Source organism: Cordyceps militaris, assembly GCF_000225605.1.
Source record: "Cordyceps militaris CM01 unplaced genomic scaffold CCM_S00003, whole genome shotgun sequence".
Taxonomy (NCBI): Eukaryota; Fungi; Ascomycota; class Sordariomycetes; order Hypocreales; family Cordycipitaceae; genus Cordyceps; species Cordyceps militaris.
The window spans coordinates 2,862,644-2,886,000 of NW_006271971.1; the positions used below are offsets into that span (position 1 = coordinate 2,862,644).

General features: G+C 54.7%; 7 protein-coding genes across 7 annotated transcripts; 5 read left to right on the plus strand and 2 right to left on the minus strand.

The window, feature by feature from the left end:
• Positions 1-2,480: 2,480 nt before the first annotated feature.
• Positions 2,481-2,997, plus strand: CCM_04524 (uncharacterized protein; the record flags this gene model as incomplete). The annotated part of the gene is made up of 2 exons (XM_006669672.1): positions 2,481-2,673; positions 2,714-2,997. 2 exons carry the CDS (start codon positions 2,481-2,483, stop codon positions 2,995-2,997), a joined length of 477 nt encoding a protein of 158 aa, XP_006669735.1.
• Positions 2,998-3,143: 146 nt separating this feature from the next.
• Positions 3,144-5,072, minus strand: CCM_04525 (WD repeat protein; the record flags this gene model as incomplete). The annotated part of the gene is made up of 1 exon (XM_006669673.1): positions 3,144-5,072. One exon carries the CDS (start codon positions 5,070-5,072, stop codon positions 3,144-3,146), a length of 1,929 nt encoding a protein of 642 aa, XP_006669736.1.
• A 635-nt stretch (positions 5,073-5,707) lies between these two features.
• CCM_04526 (uncharacterized protein) lies at positions 5,708-10,238 on the plus strand (the record flags this gene model as incomplete). The annotated part of the gene is made up of 2 exons (XM_006669674.1): positions 5,708-5,746; positions 5,811-10,238. 2 exons carry the CDS (start codon positions 5,708-5,710, stop codon positions 10,236-10,238), a joined length of 4,467 nt encoding a protein of 1,488 aa, XP_006669737.1.
• Positions 10,239-11,105: 867 nt separating this feature from the next.
• Positions 11,106-12,209, plus strand: CCM_04527 (uncharacterized protein; the record flags this gene model as incomplete). Its single annotated transcript, XM_006669675.1, has 1 exon — positions 11,106-12,209. The coding sequence occupies one exon, from the start codon at positions 11,106-11,108 to the stop codon at positions 12,207-12,209; it is 1,104 nt and encodes a 367-aa protein (XP_006669738.1).
• Positions 12,210-13,979: 1,770 nt separating this feature from the next.
• On the plus strand, positions 13,980-19,178 carry CCM_04528 (ankyrin repeat protein; the record flags this gene model as incomplete). Its single annotated transcript, XM_006669676.1, has 4 exons — positions 13,980-13,990; positions 14,090-14,419; positions 14,870-15,572; positions 15,624-19,178. 4 exons carry the CDS (start codon positions 13,980-13,982, stop codon positions 19,176-19,178), a joined length of 4,599 nt encoding a protein of 1,532 aa, XP_006669739.1.
• A 733-nt stretch (positions 19,179-19,911) lies between these two features.
• Positions 19,912-21,258, minus strand: CCM_04529 (uncharacterized protein; the record flags this gene model as incomplete). Its single annotated transcript, XM_006669677.1, has 1 exon — positions 19,912-21,258. The coding sequence occupies one exon, from the start codon at positions 21,256-21,258 to the stop codon at positions 19,912-19,914; it is 1,347 nt and encodes a 448-aa protein (XP_006669740.1).
• A 987-nt stretch (positions 21,259-22,245) lies between these two features.
• CCM_04530 (uncharacterized protein) lies at positions 22,246-23,043 on the plus strand (the record flags this gene model as incomplete). Its single annotated transcript, XM_006669678.1, has 2 exons — positions 22,246-22,709; positions 22,905-23,043. The coding sequence occupies 2 exons, from the start codon at positions 22,246-22,248 to the stop codon at positions 23,041-23,043; spliced, it is 603 nt and encodes a 200-aa protein (XP_006669741.1).
• Positions 23,044-23,357: the final 314 nt, after the last annotated feature.

Sequence of the window (23,357 nt, forward strand, 5' to 3'; positions counted from 1 at the left end):
AGCTGTTGAACTTGGTGGACATTTCTTTGACCTGAGTTCGAAGTTTTTCGTGATCAACAAAAAGTTCATTGAATTTGACCTCAAGATTCTTCTTGTCCTCTGTAGCTCGAATTTCTCTTGTTTCTAGATCTTGATACTGCTTGTGTAAAGTTCGAAAGCCTGTGTCGCCTTTTTGTACAGCATCTTGTGCTAGTTGAAGCTCGTTTGCTTGCTGCGATAGCTTCTTCTTCAGACCCTGTATTGTAGACTTTGCTCGGTCAGACTCTTCAGTTGTAATTTGAATGCACTCGTTCCAATGTTTGACAGCCTCGCTCATGGCAAGACGCTTTCGATCCGGCTCGGAGCTATGGTGATCTGTAGGGTCGAATCGTCTCTTGCGTGAAATATTGCTCGCCCGCGAGTGGGTGCGGCGGGGGTCCGAGCTCTCTATATCGAATGAACGAGTTCGAGATCGACTGCGGCGAGTTATTCTGGGATGGTTTGGAGGTGTCCGAGTCGCCGTAGAGGCCTCGTAAATACCAAATCCTTCCAGGTCTCCACAACGTGACGGTGGTGTTCGAGACTGACTATAATCCCTTTGCAAATATCGTCCACTCTTGTGGTTGTCCTTGTTCTCGGCAGTATCAGACGTACCCTTGTTCGAGCCGCAAGAGGGTCTACTCGGCCTTCCAATGACCGACGGTGCAAGGGGTTTCTTCGCGCGTCTTCCAGAAGGAGGGCTCCGGTTCCGAGCTTCAACCACAACGGATAGCTCAGGACTATCATTTGGGCCACCCGCGGGTATTATTGCATCTTCTGGCTCTGGCTCTTCGTGGACGCTTTGATTGGAGAAATGAGAAGAAACACTTGGGATCCGGGTTGCACTGTCCACCGCTTGGCCGTGAACGCCAGTGCCGGAAACAAAAGAATCTGCTGTGTTTCGATGCGAATTGGGAGTCAAGTCTGGCCCAGGGAAAGGGAGCGTAAGCCGTTGTGCAGGAGACTTGACTGGCAGGATAGAAACTGGTTGTATGGCGGATTGCATGCCTGGTATGATGCTCTTGGGTGTTGGTCCAGAAAACTGCCCCTGTGTATTGGCTTGTCGGGCATCAAACGAGAAGCCTCTTGCAAGTTCGTCATCCGAGAGTCTCTCCGTGGGTACTTGGAAATGGGACGCCATGGTTACAAACGAGCATCAAGCGCTTCACAGGCGTCGAGTTGAGCCGCATGCGATTGCTATGTGGAAGGATGCGGAGAGAACTCTTGGCTGCTACCATGCATATGACTGAAGTTTTGATACGAAACGCATTGGTTTGATTCAGATGCCAGAATTGTCAAGGCAGAGTCGAAGGGGAGGTGGCGGATGACAGTAGACGGACCGTCAGGTACCTTTCTTTGGCAGTTGCTACTAACGGGTACTCAAGTACCTACCTCTTGCCTCTGTAGAACCCGTCTTCAATTCGCTTGCTTCGTTAGGTATTCGCCTCTTGTTATTTCTCTCTATTTTCTCTCTAAAAAAGTCTTGTCTGCTACCTAGGTAGGTACCTATGCAGCTGTCCACCGTGTGTCATGCCGCCTCGTATTTTACGATTGCCGCGAAGCCGCACTAAGTAATGCTCTTCGTGGCAGCCTGTTTTTAGTCACATCTAGTGGCCCAAAGTGATAAGCACCTACCTATATATCGAGCGTCAAACGCCCCGAAAGTATTGTAAATACTATTCGACAGACATTCTTTGCCCTCTCAATACCGACCTTCTTTTAACCCTTGTCAATGTCAATGGCTGCAATTCACACAGTCGCACGGGGGGGGTTGAGCTGTTGGGTCACATCGAAGCGGAGAGCAACGTGGATAGAGCGACTCATTTTGAGGCCGTGTCGAGAGGGTCGTAAAGAGCGGTTTCAAACTGACCCGAATGCGCCCCGTCGTCGATACCCGAATGATGGTCTTGTTCTGCCACACTACACACCGTTCTGAAGAATCACAGGGCTAGTGGTGCCATATGCAGGTCTGGGGATTGTGGTGTGCCATGTCTTGCACACGATTGGCCAGAGGCAACTCTGCTAAGCGCCGACCTCAGCGCTTCGCCATGGTGTGGACCATCGTCACACCAATCAGCAAACTACCGGCGTGGGACGAGATATGGGGTTCATGAAATGCTGGCAACTTTGCTGCCCCCCCTCGACAGCTATTGGTAGTTGATTGTCTTGTCTTTTTCTGTGCCGGCATTGCATCACGCAGGAACGACACGTCGTGTGAGGGACGTGCCACTTAGACCAAGCTGAATATAGAGTGCCAAGCTTGTTCCTCGTGGCGGTGGCTGCATGATGAATACATGTATTGTTCACTCTCATCTGCTTCTAATTTATGTTGACTCTTCTTTTGCATTATCCAATTCCCAACACGCTTTTCTCACGCCGCGAATACAAAACCCATGCACGTGTCGTTGACCGATATTGCCTGATACGAACGAGAACCTGCGAATTCCGAGCTCCAAACGACCATGTCTGCCACAACGGGCACTTTTCCGACTCCGACAAACCATTATACTGATGCCGGGGATGGTGGTGCGCCGGGCGTCGATGCAGGTACCGAGGCCGGCGCCGCCGGCGACAGCTCAAAAAATTCAATCAACCTCTCCACTGGAGGCATGATTGCCATTATTGTCGTCGTGGTCGTCGTTGTCATTATTGGCGGTATGTCGACAGCGCGCTGAGGCCGTATACTCATGAGCAGAGGCTAACGAGTGTATTTTAGTTTCGACCGCTACCCTCTTCTTCATCGCCAAGAAGAGGGAATGGAAAGTCCGCGAAACACTTCGACGATCGGCGCGAAAAGTTGCTGCAGCTCTCACTCCACGCAGGTCACAATTTCCAGATTCAGTCAAGCGCTCCATGCAAGCACCGAAACCCAGTCGCTCGCAGACAGCCAGCAGCCGAGACGGCATCGTTAGATCATCCATCGAGGACTTGGAGAAAGGGTACCAGCAAAAGGACAACGGCAAGAAATCGCGGAGATAAGCCGACGGACAAAGTTTGTGTTGATCGGACTCCAATGTTGCGAACCTCTGGGGTGGGCAAAGTGCTTGATTGATGTTGGGGAATCATGAGACAATATTCTTTTTAAATAACCAATGTACATATAGTTTGAGTGCAAGTGAGATAGATCACATCTTGCGGAATGTGTTAGAGCTGGCGCTCCGCCTTCCGGCATTAGATCGTCTTTGTGGTTTCTCAGGCTCCTCTTCCTGGTTCTTCTTCTTTGACTTGGGCATAAATGTGACTTCGCGATCGCCAACAACATTGCCACGGGCCTTCGAATACCGGCCCGGTCCAGTTTCTCTCGATCCCAGGTTGGTATCCTTGAGCGGCCGTCCGTGGTTCTGTGTCGAGGAGACGCGCATGGAGACATCTGCTGTCTTTTTGGGGGCTGCCCGGATTTCCTCGTCGCTCGACTCGTCATCTGAATCCTTGGCTTGGTATCTCTTCGCAGTCTTGGGATCAGGCCGCTGGTCGGCGGGGATGACGGTACTGGGGTTGAGAACCTGGAATTCTCGGCTGGTCTCGTCGACAATGTAGTCTTCGTCTTCGAATAGCTTGCTGAAACGAGAATCCCCGAGTAATCCGGCATTGGCATCGACCTTGCCTCTGTTCTCCTGCTTCTTGAGGAGTCTGTCAGCGAGTCGCTGATTGACCTTGACCTTCTTGCTGCCCCTGATTCTGCTGGCGCGCTCCTTTTCGATCTTCTCCTTGACGCGTTTCGTCCGCTCCTCCTCAAATGCGTAGGGATTGGCAATGAGCTTAGCCTGGTCGTAGAGCTTGGACGCGACAAAATAACCGTGCATATAAGGTCGCAGTAAGGTGCTTTTTCCGACCAAATGGTCCAGACTAAGCTGCTTGAGCTCAGGCAAGGACAGGAACTTGTAGTTGTCATATGTTTCTGTGCGCACTTCTTCTGCCATTTCCTCGACCATATTGTCCAAGAAAGAGCACCACTTGGGCGCCGGGCCGAGCTGAGGCACGAAAAAGGCATGTTGTTGGGGACCTTCGTTGGCAGTGAGAAGCATACCACTATCCTTGCACCAGGCGACATCGTTCAGATCGACGGCGGGTTCGACTGACGTCCAGGGCTCTCCGTCTTTCTCATCCCAAATTTTGATGATACGCTTGTCTGCTGACATGACCTTCCTTTCTTGAGAAGAGGTAGTCATGTGCTTGAGATTTTGTACCGGGAAGCCATATCCATGATCCTTCTTCAACATGGGAGTGGGTCGGCGCAGGTCGAAAAGCTGGACCATGCCAGTGCTTGACCCTGTCGCCAAAGACAGACCGGATTCGTTAAAGTCGAGCGCCGTGACCGCTCCGTCGTGGCCAGCTAGTAAGGCGACTTTTGATTTTGAGCGAGGATCCCAGAACTCGACTGTGCCTATCGACGTGCCAAAGGCCAGCAGGTTGTGTGATTGCTCTGCGATTGCTGCCACATTGACACTGCCCACATGAATGCCACCCTGGAGACCACCACCGGTGAGCTCATCATCACCACCGACATCGATTTGGTATGATTTCATGAATCGACCCGCCTCGAGATTCATGCGGAAAACTTCGCCTTTGCCGTCCGCATCAATGCCGACGGCCGGGATAAGCGCTTCGGTAGAGTGTCGATCGTATTTGATATCTCGACCGTAACGGGGCAAACGAACTTCGTAATGGCAGCCCATAGGCGTGTGAAACTCGATTCTGCGGTCAGTTTGCAGGTGTAGAGACTTCGAGTAGTCGGATGAGAGCAGTATGAAACTGTGGTTTAGAGAGTTGGTGTGGCGAGCGAAAGAGAGACCAAGTTGCGGCAGATTGTGAACATGAATCTGGGGTTTATATGTGCCGGTACTCATAACCCAGTCTCCATCTTCACTGATTCGAATACAGGAACTAGCCTCTTCGAATTCAAAATCCTGCAGTAGTTCAACTCGACTCTGGTACTCGACATCATTCTTTAAGCTGCGCTTTCTGCGGCGGGCCAGCCACTCCGGGAGTTGTCTGGCTGTGTTAGAGCCCGAGATCGTATACACGGGGACCGTGCCGGGGTTGGAGAGCTTCATAACGACCCTGGAGTGTTGTGACAGGAACGAGCGCGAGTTGATGATCAGAGACGAGGGTAGAAAAAAAAAGCTGGGTTGTCTTATCGACAAGCGGAAGAAAATGTGAGCCCCATTATTCTGCTCCTCGGTGGGTACATTTTAGCGCACGCAGCAGCTGCGTCTGGGCCGGACTCCGCTAATAAGGGCCCCCAGCCAACTTCCGCGTGCCCTAGGTAGGTGGTTGCATCTCGTCATCTCTTGCGAGAGCATTCACGCCGCGCCGCCAGTCGACCGCCACCTAAACTCGAGTTGGCAGATGCGCAGGGTATTCTATACACTTGCAAGAATCTCACTTGACAAAATTGGTTCGATCCGCTCCGAGCTTCGACGGCCAAGATCCTGGCTGCGGCCGATCCTCTGCGTACCGCCGGCCTCACCGTCTCGCGCAACCTGTGGCTATAGAGCTGCTGAAATGGAGTCAAGCATCCCGAGCTGACATTGCATGGTATTCAACTTTATATCTCGAGCCTTTGCGCAAGTTCAGGTATCGCTGGTTTTGACTACTGTGTCGTCACTTCCACTCGCGCGAGCCTCGGGCGTCGCAGATCGACACCCCTTCGCCGCATCTCCGGTGATCGCCTCAGAGCCTTGTTAATATGGATACCGTGGATGTTGAGACAAATGTTCTTCTCGTCGTGAGTCTGCGCGGCTGGTGAGAATGGGCTAGGTGCGATACAGTAGGGGCTAACAGGCAACTAGAACAACATTGCGAGTTTTGAATATCGGTTCTACGAGCCTTCCGCAGATTCGGAGCCGAAATTCTCCCCAAATGCCCTCGAAATCGAAACGAATCTCAGAGAGCAGGGTCATGTTGTCTCGTTCGATGCCACACGGCGTGGCCTATGGTATTTTCGCATTCGGCGTTCCATCGGCCCGGGACCACACGCCCCTCCAGAACTGGGTGCGACAATTGCTATAAATGGCCAATCCTTGGTGTCATCCAAGAATGGAGTCATGGAGCCATCTACGTGGCATAAAGCCCTTGTTCCGGAGCCAAATCATCAGAAACCCAATCCAGCGTCGTCTGGTCAAGCCACACACCTGCACGCTACCGGAATTCAGCTGGACCTTGAAGCGACATCGATGGTAGAACAGACGGATTCGCAGCCGGCAGATGGATATTCCCCCAAAGTGCTCTACGAAGCGTTTGTCGGGTCTCTTTTGTTGACAATATCGTCCAGATTTTGCGCAAGGTCTGAAGCTGTGCCTTTGAATTTTCGCACTGTCCTCCTCCCTGCCCTAAAGCCTTTGCAAAGTGGCACAGACCGATGGATAGGCGAGCAAGCCCAATCTTTGGGCACCCTTACATGCTACATGATAAGCACGGGGTCTTTGATTCTGTCGTTCTCTGTAACTGCCTGTCCAGGGTTGGCAAGCTTGCAAGACATTTTGAGCACCAGTCCCAGTCCCAGTCCCATCGGAAATAACATACTTGCAGCACCTTTTGGTGTCATGACAAACGAAGAGCAGATCTCACCGTCCTACTCGACCGGAGCCAACCCGGCTCATACCCCGAATGCCCAGGCTCTTGCTCAACGGTCACCTTCCGACGTCAGCACGTCACTCTGGAAGCAAGCTTGCTTGAGCGTCCTTGAGCTCCGCGGAGTACCAAGCGCTGCGCTACGGGACTGCTCTTGGGTCAACCTGCTTGTTTCCAAGCCCAAGCTCCAAGACGCGAGACCGGAAAACGGACGTGGCGCACTCTCTACCATTAGCATCCCCTGGCCTGGGTCCTTGTGCTTCCGAAAAAAGTCTGTTGAGCTATCAGCTACGAACCGTATCAGTGACACGATTGGAGTCGGTCACGATGAAACGCATGACCCGCTCGGAGATGCGCGCGGATGGCTTAGCTCAGCGAACGACAGAGAGGAGCGAGTCTCTAAGAGACACACAGAACGATCTGCTGCAGGAGCAAAGGAAACTCTGGTTGTCGACTCGCGAGTAGCCAAAGTGAATGCCCCGTCTCCAGTAACGATGCGACGACCGAGTACGACAGGCGGCAATGCAGTGTATCCGACCCCGCCCGACGCTATTCAACACCTGAATGGAGTAACCCCGTCAATGGATGGCAATCTTTCAAGCCCTGGACATCCGCTATCAGTTGTAGCTGACGTTGACATTGACTGCGAACCGCCTGGCGGGGTGGGCTTGATGCCCCAACATGAGGACGAGATGACCGATGCAGCAGAGGCAAAACCACTCCGGTCAGACAACAGTTTGTTGAGTGACGCAGAAAACATGTTTGAAGATATGGGCGGAGATATGTTTGGCGATAACGACATAACTGAAGATGACTTCAATTTCTTTGACGAGCAACCCGATGAGTTGGGTATGGATATTACCTTGGACAGCATCAAGGAAGCTACCGCGTCCACTGCTACAATGGTCCAGGCAGAGGTACCACATGTATCGACATCTACCAATATACAGCCGGCAACAGAGCAGGTCGTATTTGCGAAGCCGGAGCTAAAACATGCGCGGAGCTCGCAACCAGAGGATGGTTTGCAGAGGGGTCGGGATATTCAAGCGAAGTCGGTCAAGCGCGGCTCAAGCCCTTTCGATCCTGATAGTGTTTTCAAAAGACTTCGAGCTGCTGCCTCACAGCAGAGCCAGCGGGCGGCGTATGGCGTTGGTTCAAACAGAGGACACAAGATTTTTGGAAAAGTCGCCTTCGATCTGAAAATGCCGATGCTCAACAAAAAGTACGAACATGGCGGGTTTTTTGACTTTGTGCCAAATGACAAGGATGTTGACAAGCTGGAACCCGGCACACTTCCCAAGACGGATTATCTGCGCCGCCACGGCAAAACAAAGGCCAAAACTCAAAACAACTCGCGACGGTCATCGCTGGTTAAATCAGGCAATGATTCTGATTTAGACCATAGGCTTCTAAAATTAGATGGCGATATTTCTGATGGAGATGATTCGAGCAGTGATTCAGATACTGTGTCGAACTTGTCTGTCAAGGAACCTATATCGCCCGTGAAATCGACTGTGAAACAGTCTCTGCTCGGCGACGACGATGCAGCCTCCCATGCCACGACGAGTAGAGAGCCAGAGCTAGCTGAGGAACCAGACGAGCAACTCGCATTGGAACTACCCCGGCTATCCCTTTTGGACGGGCCGGACACATCGCTCTTCAAGTATTTCACTGACCCGGAGCCCCTATCGTTGGATATTTCCCTCAGCGACGAGGATATGATCCAAGTGGCACAGCTTGTGGGAGAACAAGCAGCGACAGGATCATTGCTGATATTTAATGGTCAACCCGATATTGGCTTTGTTTCTGCCCCAGACGAAGACACCCGAATTGAAGAGCTTACAGGTGCACGAAGTGCGTTGCAGGCGCTTCGCAACGCAGCTTCTTGCGTTATCGAAGGCGTTTCACCAGTGAGCCTTAAAGCGCTACTCGAAATTCAAGACAATTCGCTTCCAGGACCAGGGAATCGAATTCCACCGCGCCAGATTCCTTCAAGAGATCCAAACTCGGAGCCCATCAAGCCCAGCAACCTCTACCAAATACCATGTCCTCACCTGGAAGTGCGTAGGGCAGATGTGAAAATGTCGCTACTACCTACTGCTGTGACATTTTGGGAAAATCTAGGACTTTCGCCTTCCTCTGGCAGTAAAGACATACACGCGGTCTGTGTGTGCCCCAAATGGGCTGGTATGGTAGACAACGCGCAGACGTTTCTGGGGCGAATGAAGAGTGCTTATGAAACATTAAAGCTAGGCACTTTTGAGAACTTGCCGCTCTCTGCAGATATGGATGATGGTGTCCTTCTATATGGAGTTGACCGAATCTCAACCGCTCCAGATGCTGCAATGATGGGACATGGTTCCGCGCTGCTGGAAAGTATGGAGACGCTCTCCGGTGCCATGTCCACCTTGGAACTCGTCGACACGAACGTGGTGGTTTACTTTATGTACTCCACGAGTAACCCCGGAACAATTGTCGAGGCATGTATGGCCTTTCAGAGATTTTTCGAGTCATACCGAAGGACGCTTTCAGCTAGGCGTGAATCGGCCAAGAATGAGATTGTTCTTCAACTCGTTTCTGCGGACGCAATTTCTAGCCCTACACACATTGTTGTGACCCGTTCTTCAGAGCTAAATAAGCTCTGTATGGAGACTTATGACCGTTGCACACTTTTCGGTGGCAATATGCCCGCGCCTGCGATTCGCCTTGAGCAGCCACTACCACGCATTATTGACTTCAAATTATCTCCTGCACCGTCATCATCCCTAGCTCGAGAGAATTCATGCATTCATATCGCATATGCGCGGAGCATTGACGGCCGTTGGGTCACCGCAGCCTGGACAGACGATAGAGGAAACGAGCAAGCTACGGCGGCGTACTGTCTGGGTCGCAAAGGCGAGCCCGAATCTCGCACCATGAACGATGTCGCGCACGAAATCTGGGAAACGACTGTTGATCTCATATCGACTTGGAAAGTTCACTACCGGATCATTATGACCAAGTGTGGCCCAACCGATGATGGCGAAATCGACTTTTGGGTTGATCTGGCACGAACCGAAATCAATGCCAGCGTCACCATGATCATCATGACTGTCGACACAAATCCATCATTGCAGCTCGTGCCTGCCCCGGTCAAGATGCCGCTGCAACCGCTCTCGATATACACGACGCCTGTGTCTACGCCGCAGGCTAACATTGTATCTCCGGATGCTAGCGCAGCGCCTGCAACACCTGCTCGAGATCCTACGGCGGCCGCGATGACACCTGGTGGTGAAAGCACCGGCGATGCGGATCCTGATTCCGTGCTGGCCGATGTCATGGACCAGACATGGGGCGCTATTGTCAATCACCGATTAAACAACACCGTCAACACAGCAAACATCCATCCAACATTGATCAGCGGCTACCTTATCAAACGAACTGGTCCGAGAGCCGAAGACGTGCCCCGCCTCATTGAGGTCAATCTCGTCTACACGGAAGCGACGGCCCGCACATACGAGCCTTTGCTGCGAGAGATGCTCAGCTATTTCAGGGGCCTTGGCACCCTGGCAAGGGCCAGGGGCGTAGTCGATGGGCAGACAGATGTTCGACCCTGGCACGTTGCGGCTGCAGAGAAGGCCCTTCGTGCGCTCTACATTCTGATGTGAGAGAATGATTTAGATGAGTTGAGAAAGAAAAGGATTGCAGAGGGGAGATGTTTTATTAATGAATGTGTTTGATACTGGAATGGCCATTTGCGGCGTGTATTAGGAGTTTGACGGGTTGGGGTAGAGAAAATGGCGTCAATGTCTCTTTTTTTGCATGGGGTTGGGCGGAATGATTTGGGTTACTTGTTGATGCATACAGAGGTGGAGGGGCCAGGCATTTATTGACTCACAAATTTACCTTGATATCTGCGGTCATGGTCACAGAGTTGCAATCTCTTTGTTCAGTTGCTTGTAGTCGTTCTGCGTAGTAGCAATCAGGGCACAGCGCATCTGATTCTCCGTGACGAATACATAAGAGAACGGGCTCGCCAAAACACCACGAGGAAATCTAGTACTCCGTTATCTTGGACGATGAACAGGCTGGCCGGACAGCAGCCGTTATGGACCAAACAACAGCTCTTACCTCGCAGAAAGCAGCAGCCTGCCTAGCTCTGTCAACACAGTATGTCATCAATCGTAACGACGGCTGACTGCCATTTCAAAATCCCGATTGTAATCATGTTCATATAATATGAACATAATATCAATCAATACATGAACGTATTGAACAGTACATGTGTGGTTATGACGTAGGCTGATGCCCCGGTTAGTGTGATCACCAACGAGGCTGCGCCTCCGCACTACGGCCGCAGTTGGCGTCCGTTGAGAGGATGACCACCATGTTACCTGCATCAAAATACTTTCACAGCATCACCGTCACTAAGAAGCCAGCATCTTAATAGCGCATCTGTCATAAAGCTTTCCGTCTGGCTACTTCATTTGGTGATCGAATCTTTCGCGACCGGCAGGGCGCTCATCTCATGCAACATGCCCAGCCCAGCTTCATCGCAAATGGCATCCGAAAAGGCACTTTTCGCACGACAGCAGGCCGCGGCTCCCCAGGAGGCACCCACAGAGGCGTATCCTACGTCTGATAACCGCGCGTCGGACGCCGGCGGTGGCGGCATGCCGACAGTCGAGGACCCGTTCAACTTCCCTACGACGGATGAGGCCCTTCCCCCCTACTCGACCCACGAAACCGATGCGGCCGCGTCACCCGCCATTGCAGTCGACAGCGCGGGCGGCCCGAGCAGCGCCGCGGCCGCTCGCCCTCCAGGCGCGCCGCCGTCGTCGGCGCGCTCCTCTATGAAGCCGATTGCCATTCCGCAAGTTGTCCCCGACGCGTCCTCGCCCTTTGTCCACGCGTACCCGCCATGCCTGCTCGCGCGCGGCATCACGGAGCCGTCGTGGACGTCGTTCCTCGACACCGTCTCGGCCTTTTTGACGGCCAAGGTCGGCGACCGGGCCGTCAGCCACGCCGGCGACATGGCCAAGCACCTGGCCGAGGGCACGTCGACGCTGGGCAAGAACATTGCCAGCTACAGCAAGCGCCTCGGCAAGGACGTGGCCAAGCACGCCAAGCGCGGAAACATCTTTGGCGTCGCGGCGACGGTCATTGCCGGCTCCGTCAGCCTGCCCGTCATGACGGCGCTCGGCGTGGCGGGCACGTTGACCATGCTGCCGGGGGCGGCCGTCAGCGCCATCGGCAAGAAGCCCAAGACGCCGGCGGAGCGCGTCAACGCGTACAACATGGTGGCGAATGAAAAGTGGCTTCATCAGCGCGGCCTCCATATCCAGCTGGTTGACACGCCTGGTCTTGCGCATATGCTGGGGTTGCCGACGGAGCAGTTACTGGCGGTGGCGCGGTCGGGAAAGGAAGGCAGCGCGTCGGGCATGCTGCAGGCACTGGATCTTCACATTGAGCCGTTGAAGATATCGGCAGAGACAACACTTGGACTGTCAGACAGATCGCTTTGGCTCGTTCTGGTTGAGTTTGACGCTGAGGAGCTGGAGGAGCTGGACGGGGAGGAGGATCAGGAGCAGGAGGAGAACTATGGCAGGCGCAGGGGCAGGCGCAGGGGCAGATACTAGTTAATCTGCGAAAGTACTATGCAAAACGATTTATGATAGAAGTGATTGTAAATTCACATATATTCTAATAAGGGAGCACTGGCGGCAGTCCTAGAGCTATCTATATTGCACTTTGGTGCTGCTGTTACTGTTGCCTTTCCCAGTACACATACTGAGGCCCAGGCTGAAGGGAGTCTTCTTTAACTTTACATTAGTCCCTTCAATTGGCCAATTCTTCTCTTGATTGATGACCGTGAATGGTGGACAAGGCTTGTGTGGCCGGTCAAGCCATGGTCGCACCATAATCCGGTGGGATCCCAGACCGGTAAACAGATCTGCCTCTGCCGTCGGCGGGAGATGGCCCGCCAGAGTCACACAACCATATACACAGCCACGGTGGGCGATGCCGTGCTGCATCTGTCGGACTTCTAGTTAGGTGGTTAGCTGCCAGCCCAGGAAGCAAGGAGGCTGGTCGGCCGTGTTTGTTTCATAGCCAAGTCCAAATTGGAGCCGATTTGCGGATCCGCTAGCTTATCTATCTGCGCCATCGGGATTCAAACGGCACTATTGAGAAGGCAGCAAGCCTCGTCTGATGCAATGGGCTAGGGGCGATGCAAGGAAATATGTATGAGGCAAATACGCATGATTGATCCTTCTCGCCACAAAACGGCTGGCGGGCCGGTTGCAACTGTGCAAGTTGTCAATTTGTGTATCCATCCGTACTCGGCATGGAGCCGCTAGTTATGGGTCAATGGGCCATGGGTTAGGTGTAATGGAGCCCTTGATTAGGGGCCTGTTCATTGGTCTTGGCTGGACTCGAAAGATTGGCTTGTTTTATGGTTGCGTTATAATTTAGGGTTCCGTTATTATTAGCATTGGCATTGTGGTCTTGAGAATCGGCTATGAAGACGCAATTAGCGTGTCCCAGCGAGTGACATAAGAGACGCGTTCTTCACGCCATGAATGACGTGCGGTGGATGGTACAAATTACACTATTACACTGGTAACCTTCCTACTAATTATTTCAGACAGTAGAGTACTTACAGCGTAATCTGTATTCCTTCGCAGTCGGCAGCAAACCTCACATGTACCTCGACACCACAGACGCATGCATAGTGACCCGCCTACCGGCGCGACCGGCCAGTCAGAGAGGCTCAAAATCCGTTGAGAAGGCCGCGTCCTGCAACACGAGGCTGAAGAGTCATCACCACGAGCATCTTGCCATGGCATCCGAGGCATCTGATTTTTTGGAAGGACAGGCTGGCATCATGCGGAGAAGGGGGGCAGCAGCTTGCGCAAGCATGTCCTCAGGCTCGTGACAAGTTAAACCGACGTGATGGACTGACAGCTCAGGAACGAGTCGTTCTCTACCATCCCCAACAATTAACAGGCTAGGCGGCTGGGCTGGGATACTAGCGGGGAGACTTGGAAACAAGGTACCCGCTTTAGCATGTGGAGGCCATCAACTTCGGGCTACCCGACTTGTGATTGGCTGTTGTGAGACAAATGGGTCGGCCTTTGTGGCGCAGGCACTGTACTCGACACTGTAGAGTTAGCGGTGAACTGGGTGGCTAGCACGGTGTGAATGTTGCACCTCTTTCGGTTTGGTGCAGTGATCGGTTTAGTGCAGTAATCACCCCGATACTTGTATCTCAAGTACCTCCGCCTCGTCTTTGCCAGCCTCATCGTCCCAAGCAACCCATTTTAGGGCGCCACGCTTAAAGTGTCTGCTGAAAACTTCATCCACCAGCCCGTGTTAGCGCTGCAAAATGGCCGAAAATCAGTTGTAGCATGTACCTCAGGTAGGTACAGGGAGGTACAGGGAGTGGTTTGCAGGTTTTTCTTGACTTGCTGGTGGCAAGGACGCCTCCAGTATTTTCGGCCAACACCACGCGGCACAGTGGCTGGCAAGCAGACGCCGGCTGTGTCCACCGCCTGCCCGCCTTGCCCGCCTCCAGCACACAGCACACAGCACACAGCACTGCCTTGCTTGGCCCAGCAAAACCCGCCCGTCAAGTCTGTCCTCGCTCTCTCCATCCTCCGCGCTCCAGCGTAAACGGGTCCCCCCAAGGCCTCGCTCGCTCCCTCCATTCGTCCATTATTCAGTCCTACTTGCCGCTTCTCCCGCTCAACATTCTCCCTCCCATCGTCAACGTCAACCGCCGTTGCATCTCGACACCGTCAACCGCGCTGCAACCCTTCCCTTCGCCCCAGACACTTGGTACATTCCGGTGGGCCCGCTTCAGTCACTTGCGCACGCCTGGAACCCGGCCCTTGGCTTCCTTGCCTGCCTACCGCTTTTTTCCTGTCAAATTGCTATAGACGATTCTTCCACGACGCCCGCCCCTGATTCTGCTCTCGCGCTTCCTCAGAAACAGTCGATACGCCACCTCGAGAGCCCCTTGCCGTCGCCCATGTGATTATGCTACCGTCGATATACGCACTTTCCTCCAGAATCACTTAGTTTGCCACGTCTTATTCCGCCATCGGCACTTCGATACCCGAGTATCACTACGCACTCCCCTCACTGACATCGGACCTTGTGTCTCGCCCAACTTTTAGTCGACACCGCCGCCGGATCAACTTTTTCACGCCCTTGCAACCCTCAACTACGCCGTCGCCTCGCACCATTGCCAAAATTCGACGTATTCAATCCGTTTTCTAGAAATCCCCGCGTGCAGCGGACACGCACCGCCGCCGCCCACGTCCCGCCCGGTCATGACATCGGCTGGTGGCCCTGGCGCCGGCAGCCCTCTGATCGCGGGAGCCCTCACGTCCAGCGGCGAATTTCACGATTTCTCCGACGATGATCTCGGAGCCTCCAACCTCTTCGACTTTTCCAACAGCCCTGATACCCTCCAGAGCCTCGGCGTCATAAGCACCTCCAAGGACCAGGACGCCTTCCTCAACCCCCAGCAGCTGGCTGTCGGTCCCTTCCCCGACTCGCCCAACGGCTCCTCCCAAGACTCTTCGTCAGAGTCCGCCGAGACCTCCAAGCCCTCCACCGCATCCACATCCACATCCGCAAAGACGCCTGCTACTTCGGTCACCGATGCCCCCATGGACGACGACGGCTCGCACATGAACATGGACTGGGGGAATACCCATCTTCCCCATTTCGATGAGGATGACAATCCCTTCAATTTTGGCGCCACCACTGGCCAGACTGATGTCAACGGCTTCTATGGCTTCCCCGAACAAGATGACAGCTTCATGGACCAGTCTTTTGATTTTGAGAGCGCATCCAGCAGCCCCGACGCTCTTCCCACAGGCCCTGTAACAATGGCTTCGCCCGGCATGCCGACCATCAAGTCGACAAGCCCTAATAAGAATAATAACATGCCCGCAAAGTCCAAACCTCAACTTCACAAGAAGAAGGCTTCGGTCAGTCTACCCAACCGTCCTATAGCATGTCCAAGTTGCTAACCTTCGCAGATCCACTCTGTCGCGTCGTCACAAAACGGCATCAAACGATCGCTTTCTCGAGAAGTATCGCCCATGTCAACCTTGGTCGCTAGTCACAACTCCTCTCCCGCCACAGCCTTTCTGAACTCGCCATCGGCCATTGTCAAGGCTGAGTACTTCCACGCGAGGGGCCAGGATGGTGTGTGGCCTAACAAGCCTACTGTACAGGCTGCCGCGGACGGTGTGCCGTCCCCGGCTTCCTTTGTGCCCCATAACCATAACATGGCTCAAGCTAGACAAATGGCTCAGCAAATGGCCATCTTCAACCCAGCCCCATTTAACTTTACTGGCTACGAGCTTCGCATTCTGCCAACACCGATGAAATCTCGAGTTGAGACGCAGATTCCGATCAAGATGACGCTCTCCCCTCTTCCTCCTGGTGTAACCAAGCTTCACCTTCCTGCGCATACGATATCCAAGCCAAAGCTTCTGGCAAAGCCGACACCGGAGCCGTCTCCCGATACTCTCGTGCTGCACGTTAGTTTAGTATGCACCAGCGCAATGGAACAACCCGAATGGAAGAAGAAAGCTCTCGAGAGAGCCAGGACGCAACCCCAGGGCAGCTTGCCTGATCTGGATGATGAAGAAAACTCGCCCCAAAACGGCGGCGAGGTTCGTATATGTGCCGGCTGCATTACACGAGAAAGAAAGCGAGCGGCCAGGAAAAAGATCAAGAAGCCTGATGAGGAAAAGGTGTGGGGTCAGGATGAAGAACGCCGTGTCATTGTCTTTAATACCCAAGAGGTCAAGGAATGGCAGCCCATCAGCGGCATGCTTGATTCCAACGGACGGCCGGAACCCGTTGTGTCAAATCGCACCATGCAGATTGATGCACCTATGCGCATCGCCTGTTACTGCCGTCATCATGGCGAGAAGATGGGCTTCAACGTCATCTTCACCATCAAGGATCACCAGGACCGTGTCATTGCTCAAGCCATGTCCAACCCAGTCATGATCACTGACGACCACAAGACGCATCCCATGGCTCAACTTACCTCGCAAGTTCCCATGTCTGACACTGTCAGCTCGTCATCAATCCCAATCGCCTCCGCACCCATCACCGATGCCAATGGCATGATTGTCTCCATCCCCAACGGCAACTTTAGAATGTCGCAGGCAGGAAGCGACGTGTCATCTATGCAAAATGGCTACACGAGCTCCAACTCGGGCAAAACTACGCCAACTATGAGTACAGTAACTGTACCGGCCCGCCCACACTCGAGACCTGGCTCCCCTACACAAGGGCACCCGCTACCAAAGAGAAGGAAAGCCAGTAACTCCCGAGTACCCAATGGGTTGGAGATGACCCGTCTCGACACCTCACCACAGCCTCCACACTCTGTTGCTAGCCAACGATCAACCGTCACCTCACCATTCAGTCCGCCCTCTGCTTTCCAACAAGCTGAACATCTCTTTGGTATACCGAATGGCCAACTGCCATTTACCAATGGCCCTCCTACCCCCAACAGCAACAACGATCAGGCCTCCTTCTTTGCCAATAACCGCTCCGCTAGCATGGACAATCTTGCCATGGCCAACATGTACTCGGCTCCCACATCTAGCCACGCAAGCCGTGCCCCCAGTCCCAACAGCCTCCAAGCCAGCGTTCAGCAGAACCAATTCACTGCGCTCGCTAACGGTCTTTATGCTCCTCTTAGCGCTCCTCGTGTCACACCGGTTATTCACAAAATTATCCCCAATGAAGGTCCCAAGATTGGCGGTATTGAAGTCACCGTCCTGGGAGCTGCTTTCTTCCAGGGTCTAGAGGTTTGGTTTGGCGATCAACGAGCTACTACCACCACCTTCTGGGGCGAATCATCTCTTGTTTGCTTGCTACCTCCCTCACCTGTCTCCGGAACCGTCCCGGTAACCTTTAAGCTGCAAGGTGTTCTACCTCAAAACTTCCCCATGGCTAAGCAGCCACCAACATTTAAATATGTCGACGACAACGAAGACAAGCTCATCAGAACAGCTCTCTCTGTTCTGGGACAGAAGATGTCGGGCCAGATGGTGGATGTGAGTGACCTGGCACGAAGAATTCTCAACGATGGCAGCAGCTCTGGTGGCTGGACTGGTGGTCCTTCGGGCAGCGGCCCCCAGTTCAATCACGCCTCCCACGAACACCTCGAGTCGCAGTTGCTCAAGGTCTTGGATCTGATTGACCTTGATGACAGCGCGCACAGGACTAAGCTCGATTTGAGAAGATCTACCGGGCACACTATGCTTCATCTTGCTTGTTCCCTTGGCTACCATCGTTTTGTTGCTGCTCTGCTAGCCCGCGGTGCCAACCCCGATGCTCGCGACAGGGGAGGGTTCACCGCTTTACACATGGCCTCCCTCCAGAGCCATTCGGAAATCGCCCGCCGACTGATCATTGGCGGTGCCGATCCGACGATCCGCAGCTTGTCTGGTCTCACTGCTACTGATGTTGCACAGTCTCGCGCCGTTGTTCGTGCTATCCGTCACTCGGAGCGCCACGCTCGCTCTCGAAGCAGCGGCGGAACCATCCACAGCCGTACCAGCAGTTCCACGTCTGTCAGATCGCTCTGGGAGCCTCTTACAAGAGCGAATACCCACGATGGACCCATTTCTATTGCCTCGGGTGAAGAGAGCCCCGAATATACTTCAGGCGACTTCGAAGATGAAGACCCCGACGAGGACAGCTACCTCACCATGAGACGCGCTAGCGAAATCAATGCTGACAAGGGTCGCTCAGAGGCTGGTGACGCTGAGCTGGTCGATGCCTCGGCTCCCACAGCCATAGCCGCCGCATTGAAGGAGCAGTTCCAACAGCAACTCCAGCAGCTTCAGCAGACGATGGCTATGCATTTCCAGAATCTGGCCCATATTCCACAGCTCCCACAGATGCCCGGCATGCCTGTACTACCAGACTACCAGGGTTACCTCCAGCGCATGCAGCAGTATGTACCCGGCATGTCGGGCCCAAGGCCTGACTCTACTGGCGAGAACTCGCCAAAGGTGGACGGCAGATGGTGGGATCTGTCATCGTACATGGGAGGTGCTGCGGCAGCGACCGCCCTACCTCCAGCATACGAAGACATTTTCCCCTCGAAAGATGTTGAGGAGAAGCAGCGCTCTGCTGCGGAGGCTGCTTGCGAAGCCGAGGCCGACATGAAGTGTTCCGCCTTGTATGACCAGCCCAAGACGAGGCTGAAGAAGAGATCCACCAGAGCCAAGGCTGCAATCGCTAGCGTGGTTGCTGAGAGCTCTGAAACGGAAATTCCTAGTGTCCTCAAGATTGGACGCAAGAATGCCATTACCAAAGAACAGCAAGACCAATTCCTGCGGGCCAGGGAGCAGAAGCTGAAGAAACTCAGCAGCGATCGCAAGCTCTTCTTCGTCTGGATTCCCTTGCTGCTAGTCATGATTTGCGCGATGCTTTACAGTTACTTTCCAAAGCTGTTCCCGTTCCTGTTTGGGTCGGTAAAGGCTGTGATACAGGTGGGACACGCCCGCGCCAATCGCTACTTGCAGAACAGACAAGAGCGCGTCTTGCCGGCGTAACGGACCCGAACTGAATTCCTTTTTATAGCAATGCCGTGGAACACGGAGAACGTTGCTTTTGTTTTATTTGTTCAAATATCCTCAATGGTGGAATCAAAGGTGCTTCTTCATTACTAGTCAGCGTTTGGTGTTGGGAATGTTTTTCTCTCTCTTGCTTCCGATTGTTGTTACGAAATATGTCTTGGCTTGATTTTACTCGCCATTCTCTGCACTATTTTAGAGGATTTTTTTTTTTTTTAAATGTCGGGTTTTTCAAAGAAACTGCCAGACTTGTCTTGGGAAAACGGATAGGGAAAAAACGGACGTCTCGAGGGTGATCTCTACGCTCTTTTCCTTTTCAACCTGTGGCACATGGGATTCTTCATCTCCTTTGTTTAGGATTGTTCCATCATCATCGCGGGTTTTTGCGTCCCATTTATTATTAGGTAGCTATGTACTAATGCCAGTATCATCAGATGCTGTTCTCTTGACTTGGGCAGCGCTTACATTTGCAAAGTGACTGAATAAATTGTCAAATGTAGCATGGCCGTGTCATATATATTAAGTGCCGGTCGTCATCTCTTCAATCGCTGTTGCGAAAGCGTCTGTCATTTATATACATGGTCATGAAATCGTTAACTAGCAGATGATCCCCATCTCAGATATCCCACCTGAAGATGCCCAAAATCACGCATTCACCAGCCACCTCCCTCCACCACTCCTTGTCCAAACTTGCCGCATCGACCGGACGCCCTCAACGCACTCTCAAGCCCCTCCAGGGACCATTGCTCTCCCGATCCTCCCCGTACGTGAAGCGCGCCGGAATAACAGGCACGCTGGGGATGCCGCGCCCCTCGTCGGGCACGACGCGCATGGAGCGGTGCTCCTCAGCCGGGCGGCCACGGAGCACGCGCGCGCTCCCGCCACCGTCGCTAACGTGGCGGGGGCGCGGCTGCAGCTGGGGGCGGCGTTTCTGGAGCTTCTTGGTCGGTGGTGGCGGGACAGAGGAGGAGAGGCTTCGCCGGGACGAGGACGAGACGGTGCGCGTCTTGGGCACAAAGAGGCTCTCTCCAGAGGCCAGGCGGCGGAGGCGCTTCTTGGGCTGCCTGTTGCCGTCGTCGTGGACGGTGTTGGGGTGCGCCGGGGCCTGGTTCTCCTTGTCGTGGACGCCAGCGTGCTGCTCGTCGGCGTCGTCGGCGTCGGGCATGCTCTCATCGTCCGAGTCGGAATCCGGCGCGGCCGCACGCTTGGTGCCGCGCGAGGACACGCTCTTGGGGGACTGCACCGGTTCCTGACGGGGCGTGCCGAGCGGCCACTGCGGCGGCGGCGGCGGCTGCGACCGGTGTTGGGGGCCGTGTGAGGTAGACGGCCGGGTGCCCACCGTCGCCGTCGGCCGTCCGAGGCCGTGCCGACTCGACTGGATGGCGTGCGCTTGGAAGAAGCCTCCGGCCATGAGCTGCTGGTAGCTCGCGAGGACCTCGTCGCGCGACGGCCGCGCGGATTGGAACCCGGTGAACTGAAAGTCGGCGGCCGTGGTGGCAGCCGAGGATGAGGAGGGGCGGGGAATGTTAATGGGCGTGGCGGCGGCTGTCACTGTTTCCGCGGCGAGTCGACTGCGCGTGCGTGAGGCCGGCGGGCCGTCTCGCTCGGCGGGGTCCGTGTAGATGGCGATGATGTGCTCCGCATTCGTCTGCGTCACGGCCGTTGTCGTCGTCGCGGCCGAAATGGCCGCGGCTGGTGTTGTGTTTGTCGTCGCCGTCTTCTTCGCATCGCCGTCGTCCCGGCGCAGACGCAGCCTGCCGCGCACGCCCTCCCAGACCTGCCCAAACAGCCGGCTGCCCGTCTTGCGGGACCACGTCTGCGAGAAGCCGCCGCCGCCGCCGCCGCTGCCCGTGTCGTGGCTGGGGCGGCAGCGCGGGGGATTCTGCTCGTCGCCGCCGCGACAGGGCAGAGGGACGGGCTGCTCGAGGGCGGCGAGGGCGTCGGGGCCGAGGAACTGCACAGGGGGCGCAAACGAGGCGCGGTCGTTCATGGAGCCCTCGCAGAAACGGCTGCGGCTCTGGAGGGCGGCGAGGGTAGGGTTCTTGCAAGGCCCGCCCATTGTTTGTGGTTATGGTGATATGATGATGCAGAAGAGGGTGGAAGGATTTTTTTGGAACATCCAGCTGGTGTGGATGCAAAAAACAAGAGGATATACGTTTCGAGAGGTTCAATCTTTGAATTGCCAGACCAAAAAGGCGATACCGATGAGGATAGAAGTGGCGTTACGCTAGAATGGCCGTCAAGAATGGGAAGCAATGAAGAAGAAGTTGGGGGAAATGGGATAAATCGCGCGGTTAGATTCTCATTCCGAATTGTGTGTCATGTTGGTATGGTGTTGCCATTGTTTGGACGTGGGCAGGATTGCGGTGTAGGAAAAGGTCAGTTAGACGGTCCGTCCATTGTTGACTTTGTGTGTGCGCGCTCACCACGGCAACGAACTTGGTGAAGGGGAGGGGAGGGGCTCTGCGCGACTGGAAACTGCAGGCAATCGGCATAATGAAACGAGCAAATCATTTCAAGGAGCACGGATTTTTCCGGCTCCGTTCAAATTACATCCCCCTAGTTATTCATTTTTTTTTATTTTGAAGCCGTTTGCTTTGAAACGCGGGAGACGACAAAGCAAATGGTACTGAAATTTGACCATTGTCACTACGTCATGGCGAACAAGCAACGAATAACGCTGGAAAGACTACTTCTTATGCTTGTAATACTAATAAAAGACCATTACAGTGCGTTTTCCCTTTGTTCTGTCCAGATATGGCTCCAGGCTATGTAGTCTGGTCACTGCAATCTGTCTTCTTCCTGTGCATGGAGATGCTCCGCACGCCGCCAGCTGGCAACCTGGCAGGCAGCCGTTTTCACGAACCCGACTTATAAGCGACAAGCTCTCAACCTCATCCACCCCATCATTCATCGTAGCGCAACTACACCAGCAGGCCGAAATTCATTCGCAATTGCCATCTCAGCACGGCCAACCACCTCCCTCCATTCCACCCTTACCTCATCTCACTTGTACCCCGCCATCTCCCCCGCGAACATCCCCATCATGCCGGAGCCCGCCTCCCTCACCATCCACCTCCTCTGCATGCACGACAAGGACCGCGCCGCTTACCTTGCCGCGTGCGCCCGCCTCGGCGGCCCCCCGCCCTTTGCCGCCTCGCTGACGCTGCACAGCGGCGCCCTCTCGCAGCTCCCGGCCTCGGTGCGGCTCGACGCCATCGTCTCGCCCGCCAACTCGTACGGCCGGCTCGACGGGGCCTTTGACGACGCCATATCGCGCGCGCTCGCGCCCGCCGACGACTACCACGCGCTCACGCGCGCCGCCCAGGCCGTCCTCTACGCCGAGCACCGCGGGTGGGCCAACCCGGGCTCCTGCACGCGCGTGCCCGTCCCGCCGTTTCCCCCCCCGTCCCGCCCCACCCGCAACGTCTGGGGCGTCCGGCACCTGCTCCTGTGCCCGACCATGCGCGTGCCGGAGAGTGTCGCCTGGGACAAGGAGATTGTGTACCGGTGCGTGTGGAGCATGCTGTGCGCGGTGGATAAGCATAACCGCGCAGTGGGGGACGGGGAGGAGGCGGCGGCGGCGGCGGATAGGATCGGGTCGGTGCTCATGACGCCGCTGGCGACGGGCGTGGGACGCGTGAGTGAGCACGTGTGGGCCGCGCAGCTGCTGCTGGCGCTGCGGCACTTTGACTTGGCCGTCAGGAACCCAGAGGAGTTCGGTGCCCTCGAGGTGGACAGGATCTTGACCCTGGACGGCGAGATCCAGGCAACCTACGAGGCCAATCTGCCAAAGAATGACGAGCCTCAGCAAAAGACAGCCGAAACAGCCCTACATCAATGAAACATAAACCCAGTGTGCCAAGGCAGCGCATGACAGTTTCTTTTGACGCGCTCGGAAGAATAGCAGCTATTTCTAGTCACCATCCATATCTTGAGTGAGAACAAGGCCCTGTCGCGCAACCGAGTCCAAGTGCAGACGGCCACAGGCATTTCATCGTTCTCGTGTGCCCTTGCAATGTCCCATGCACAACACACGGTCTTCACACGTGGCGGGGCGTGATCGCGGTGTCCCCCCGGCTGGTACTCCTCGCCCCGGGCCCATGGCAAACTTTGTCGGCTAGAAACAGAGCTGACGCCATTATGAGTTGACGACCA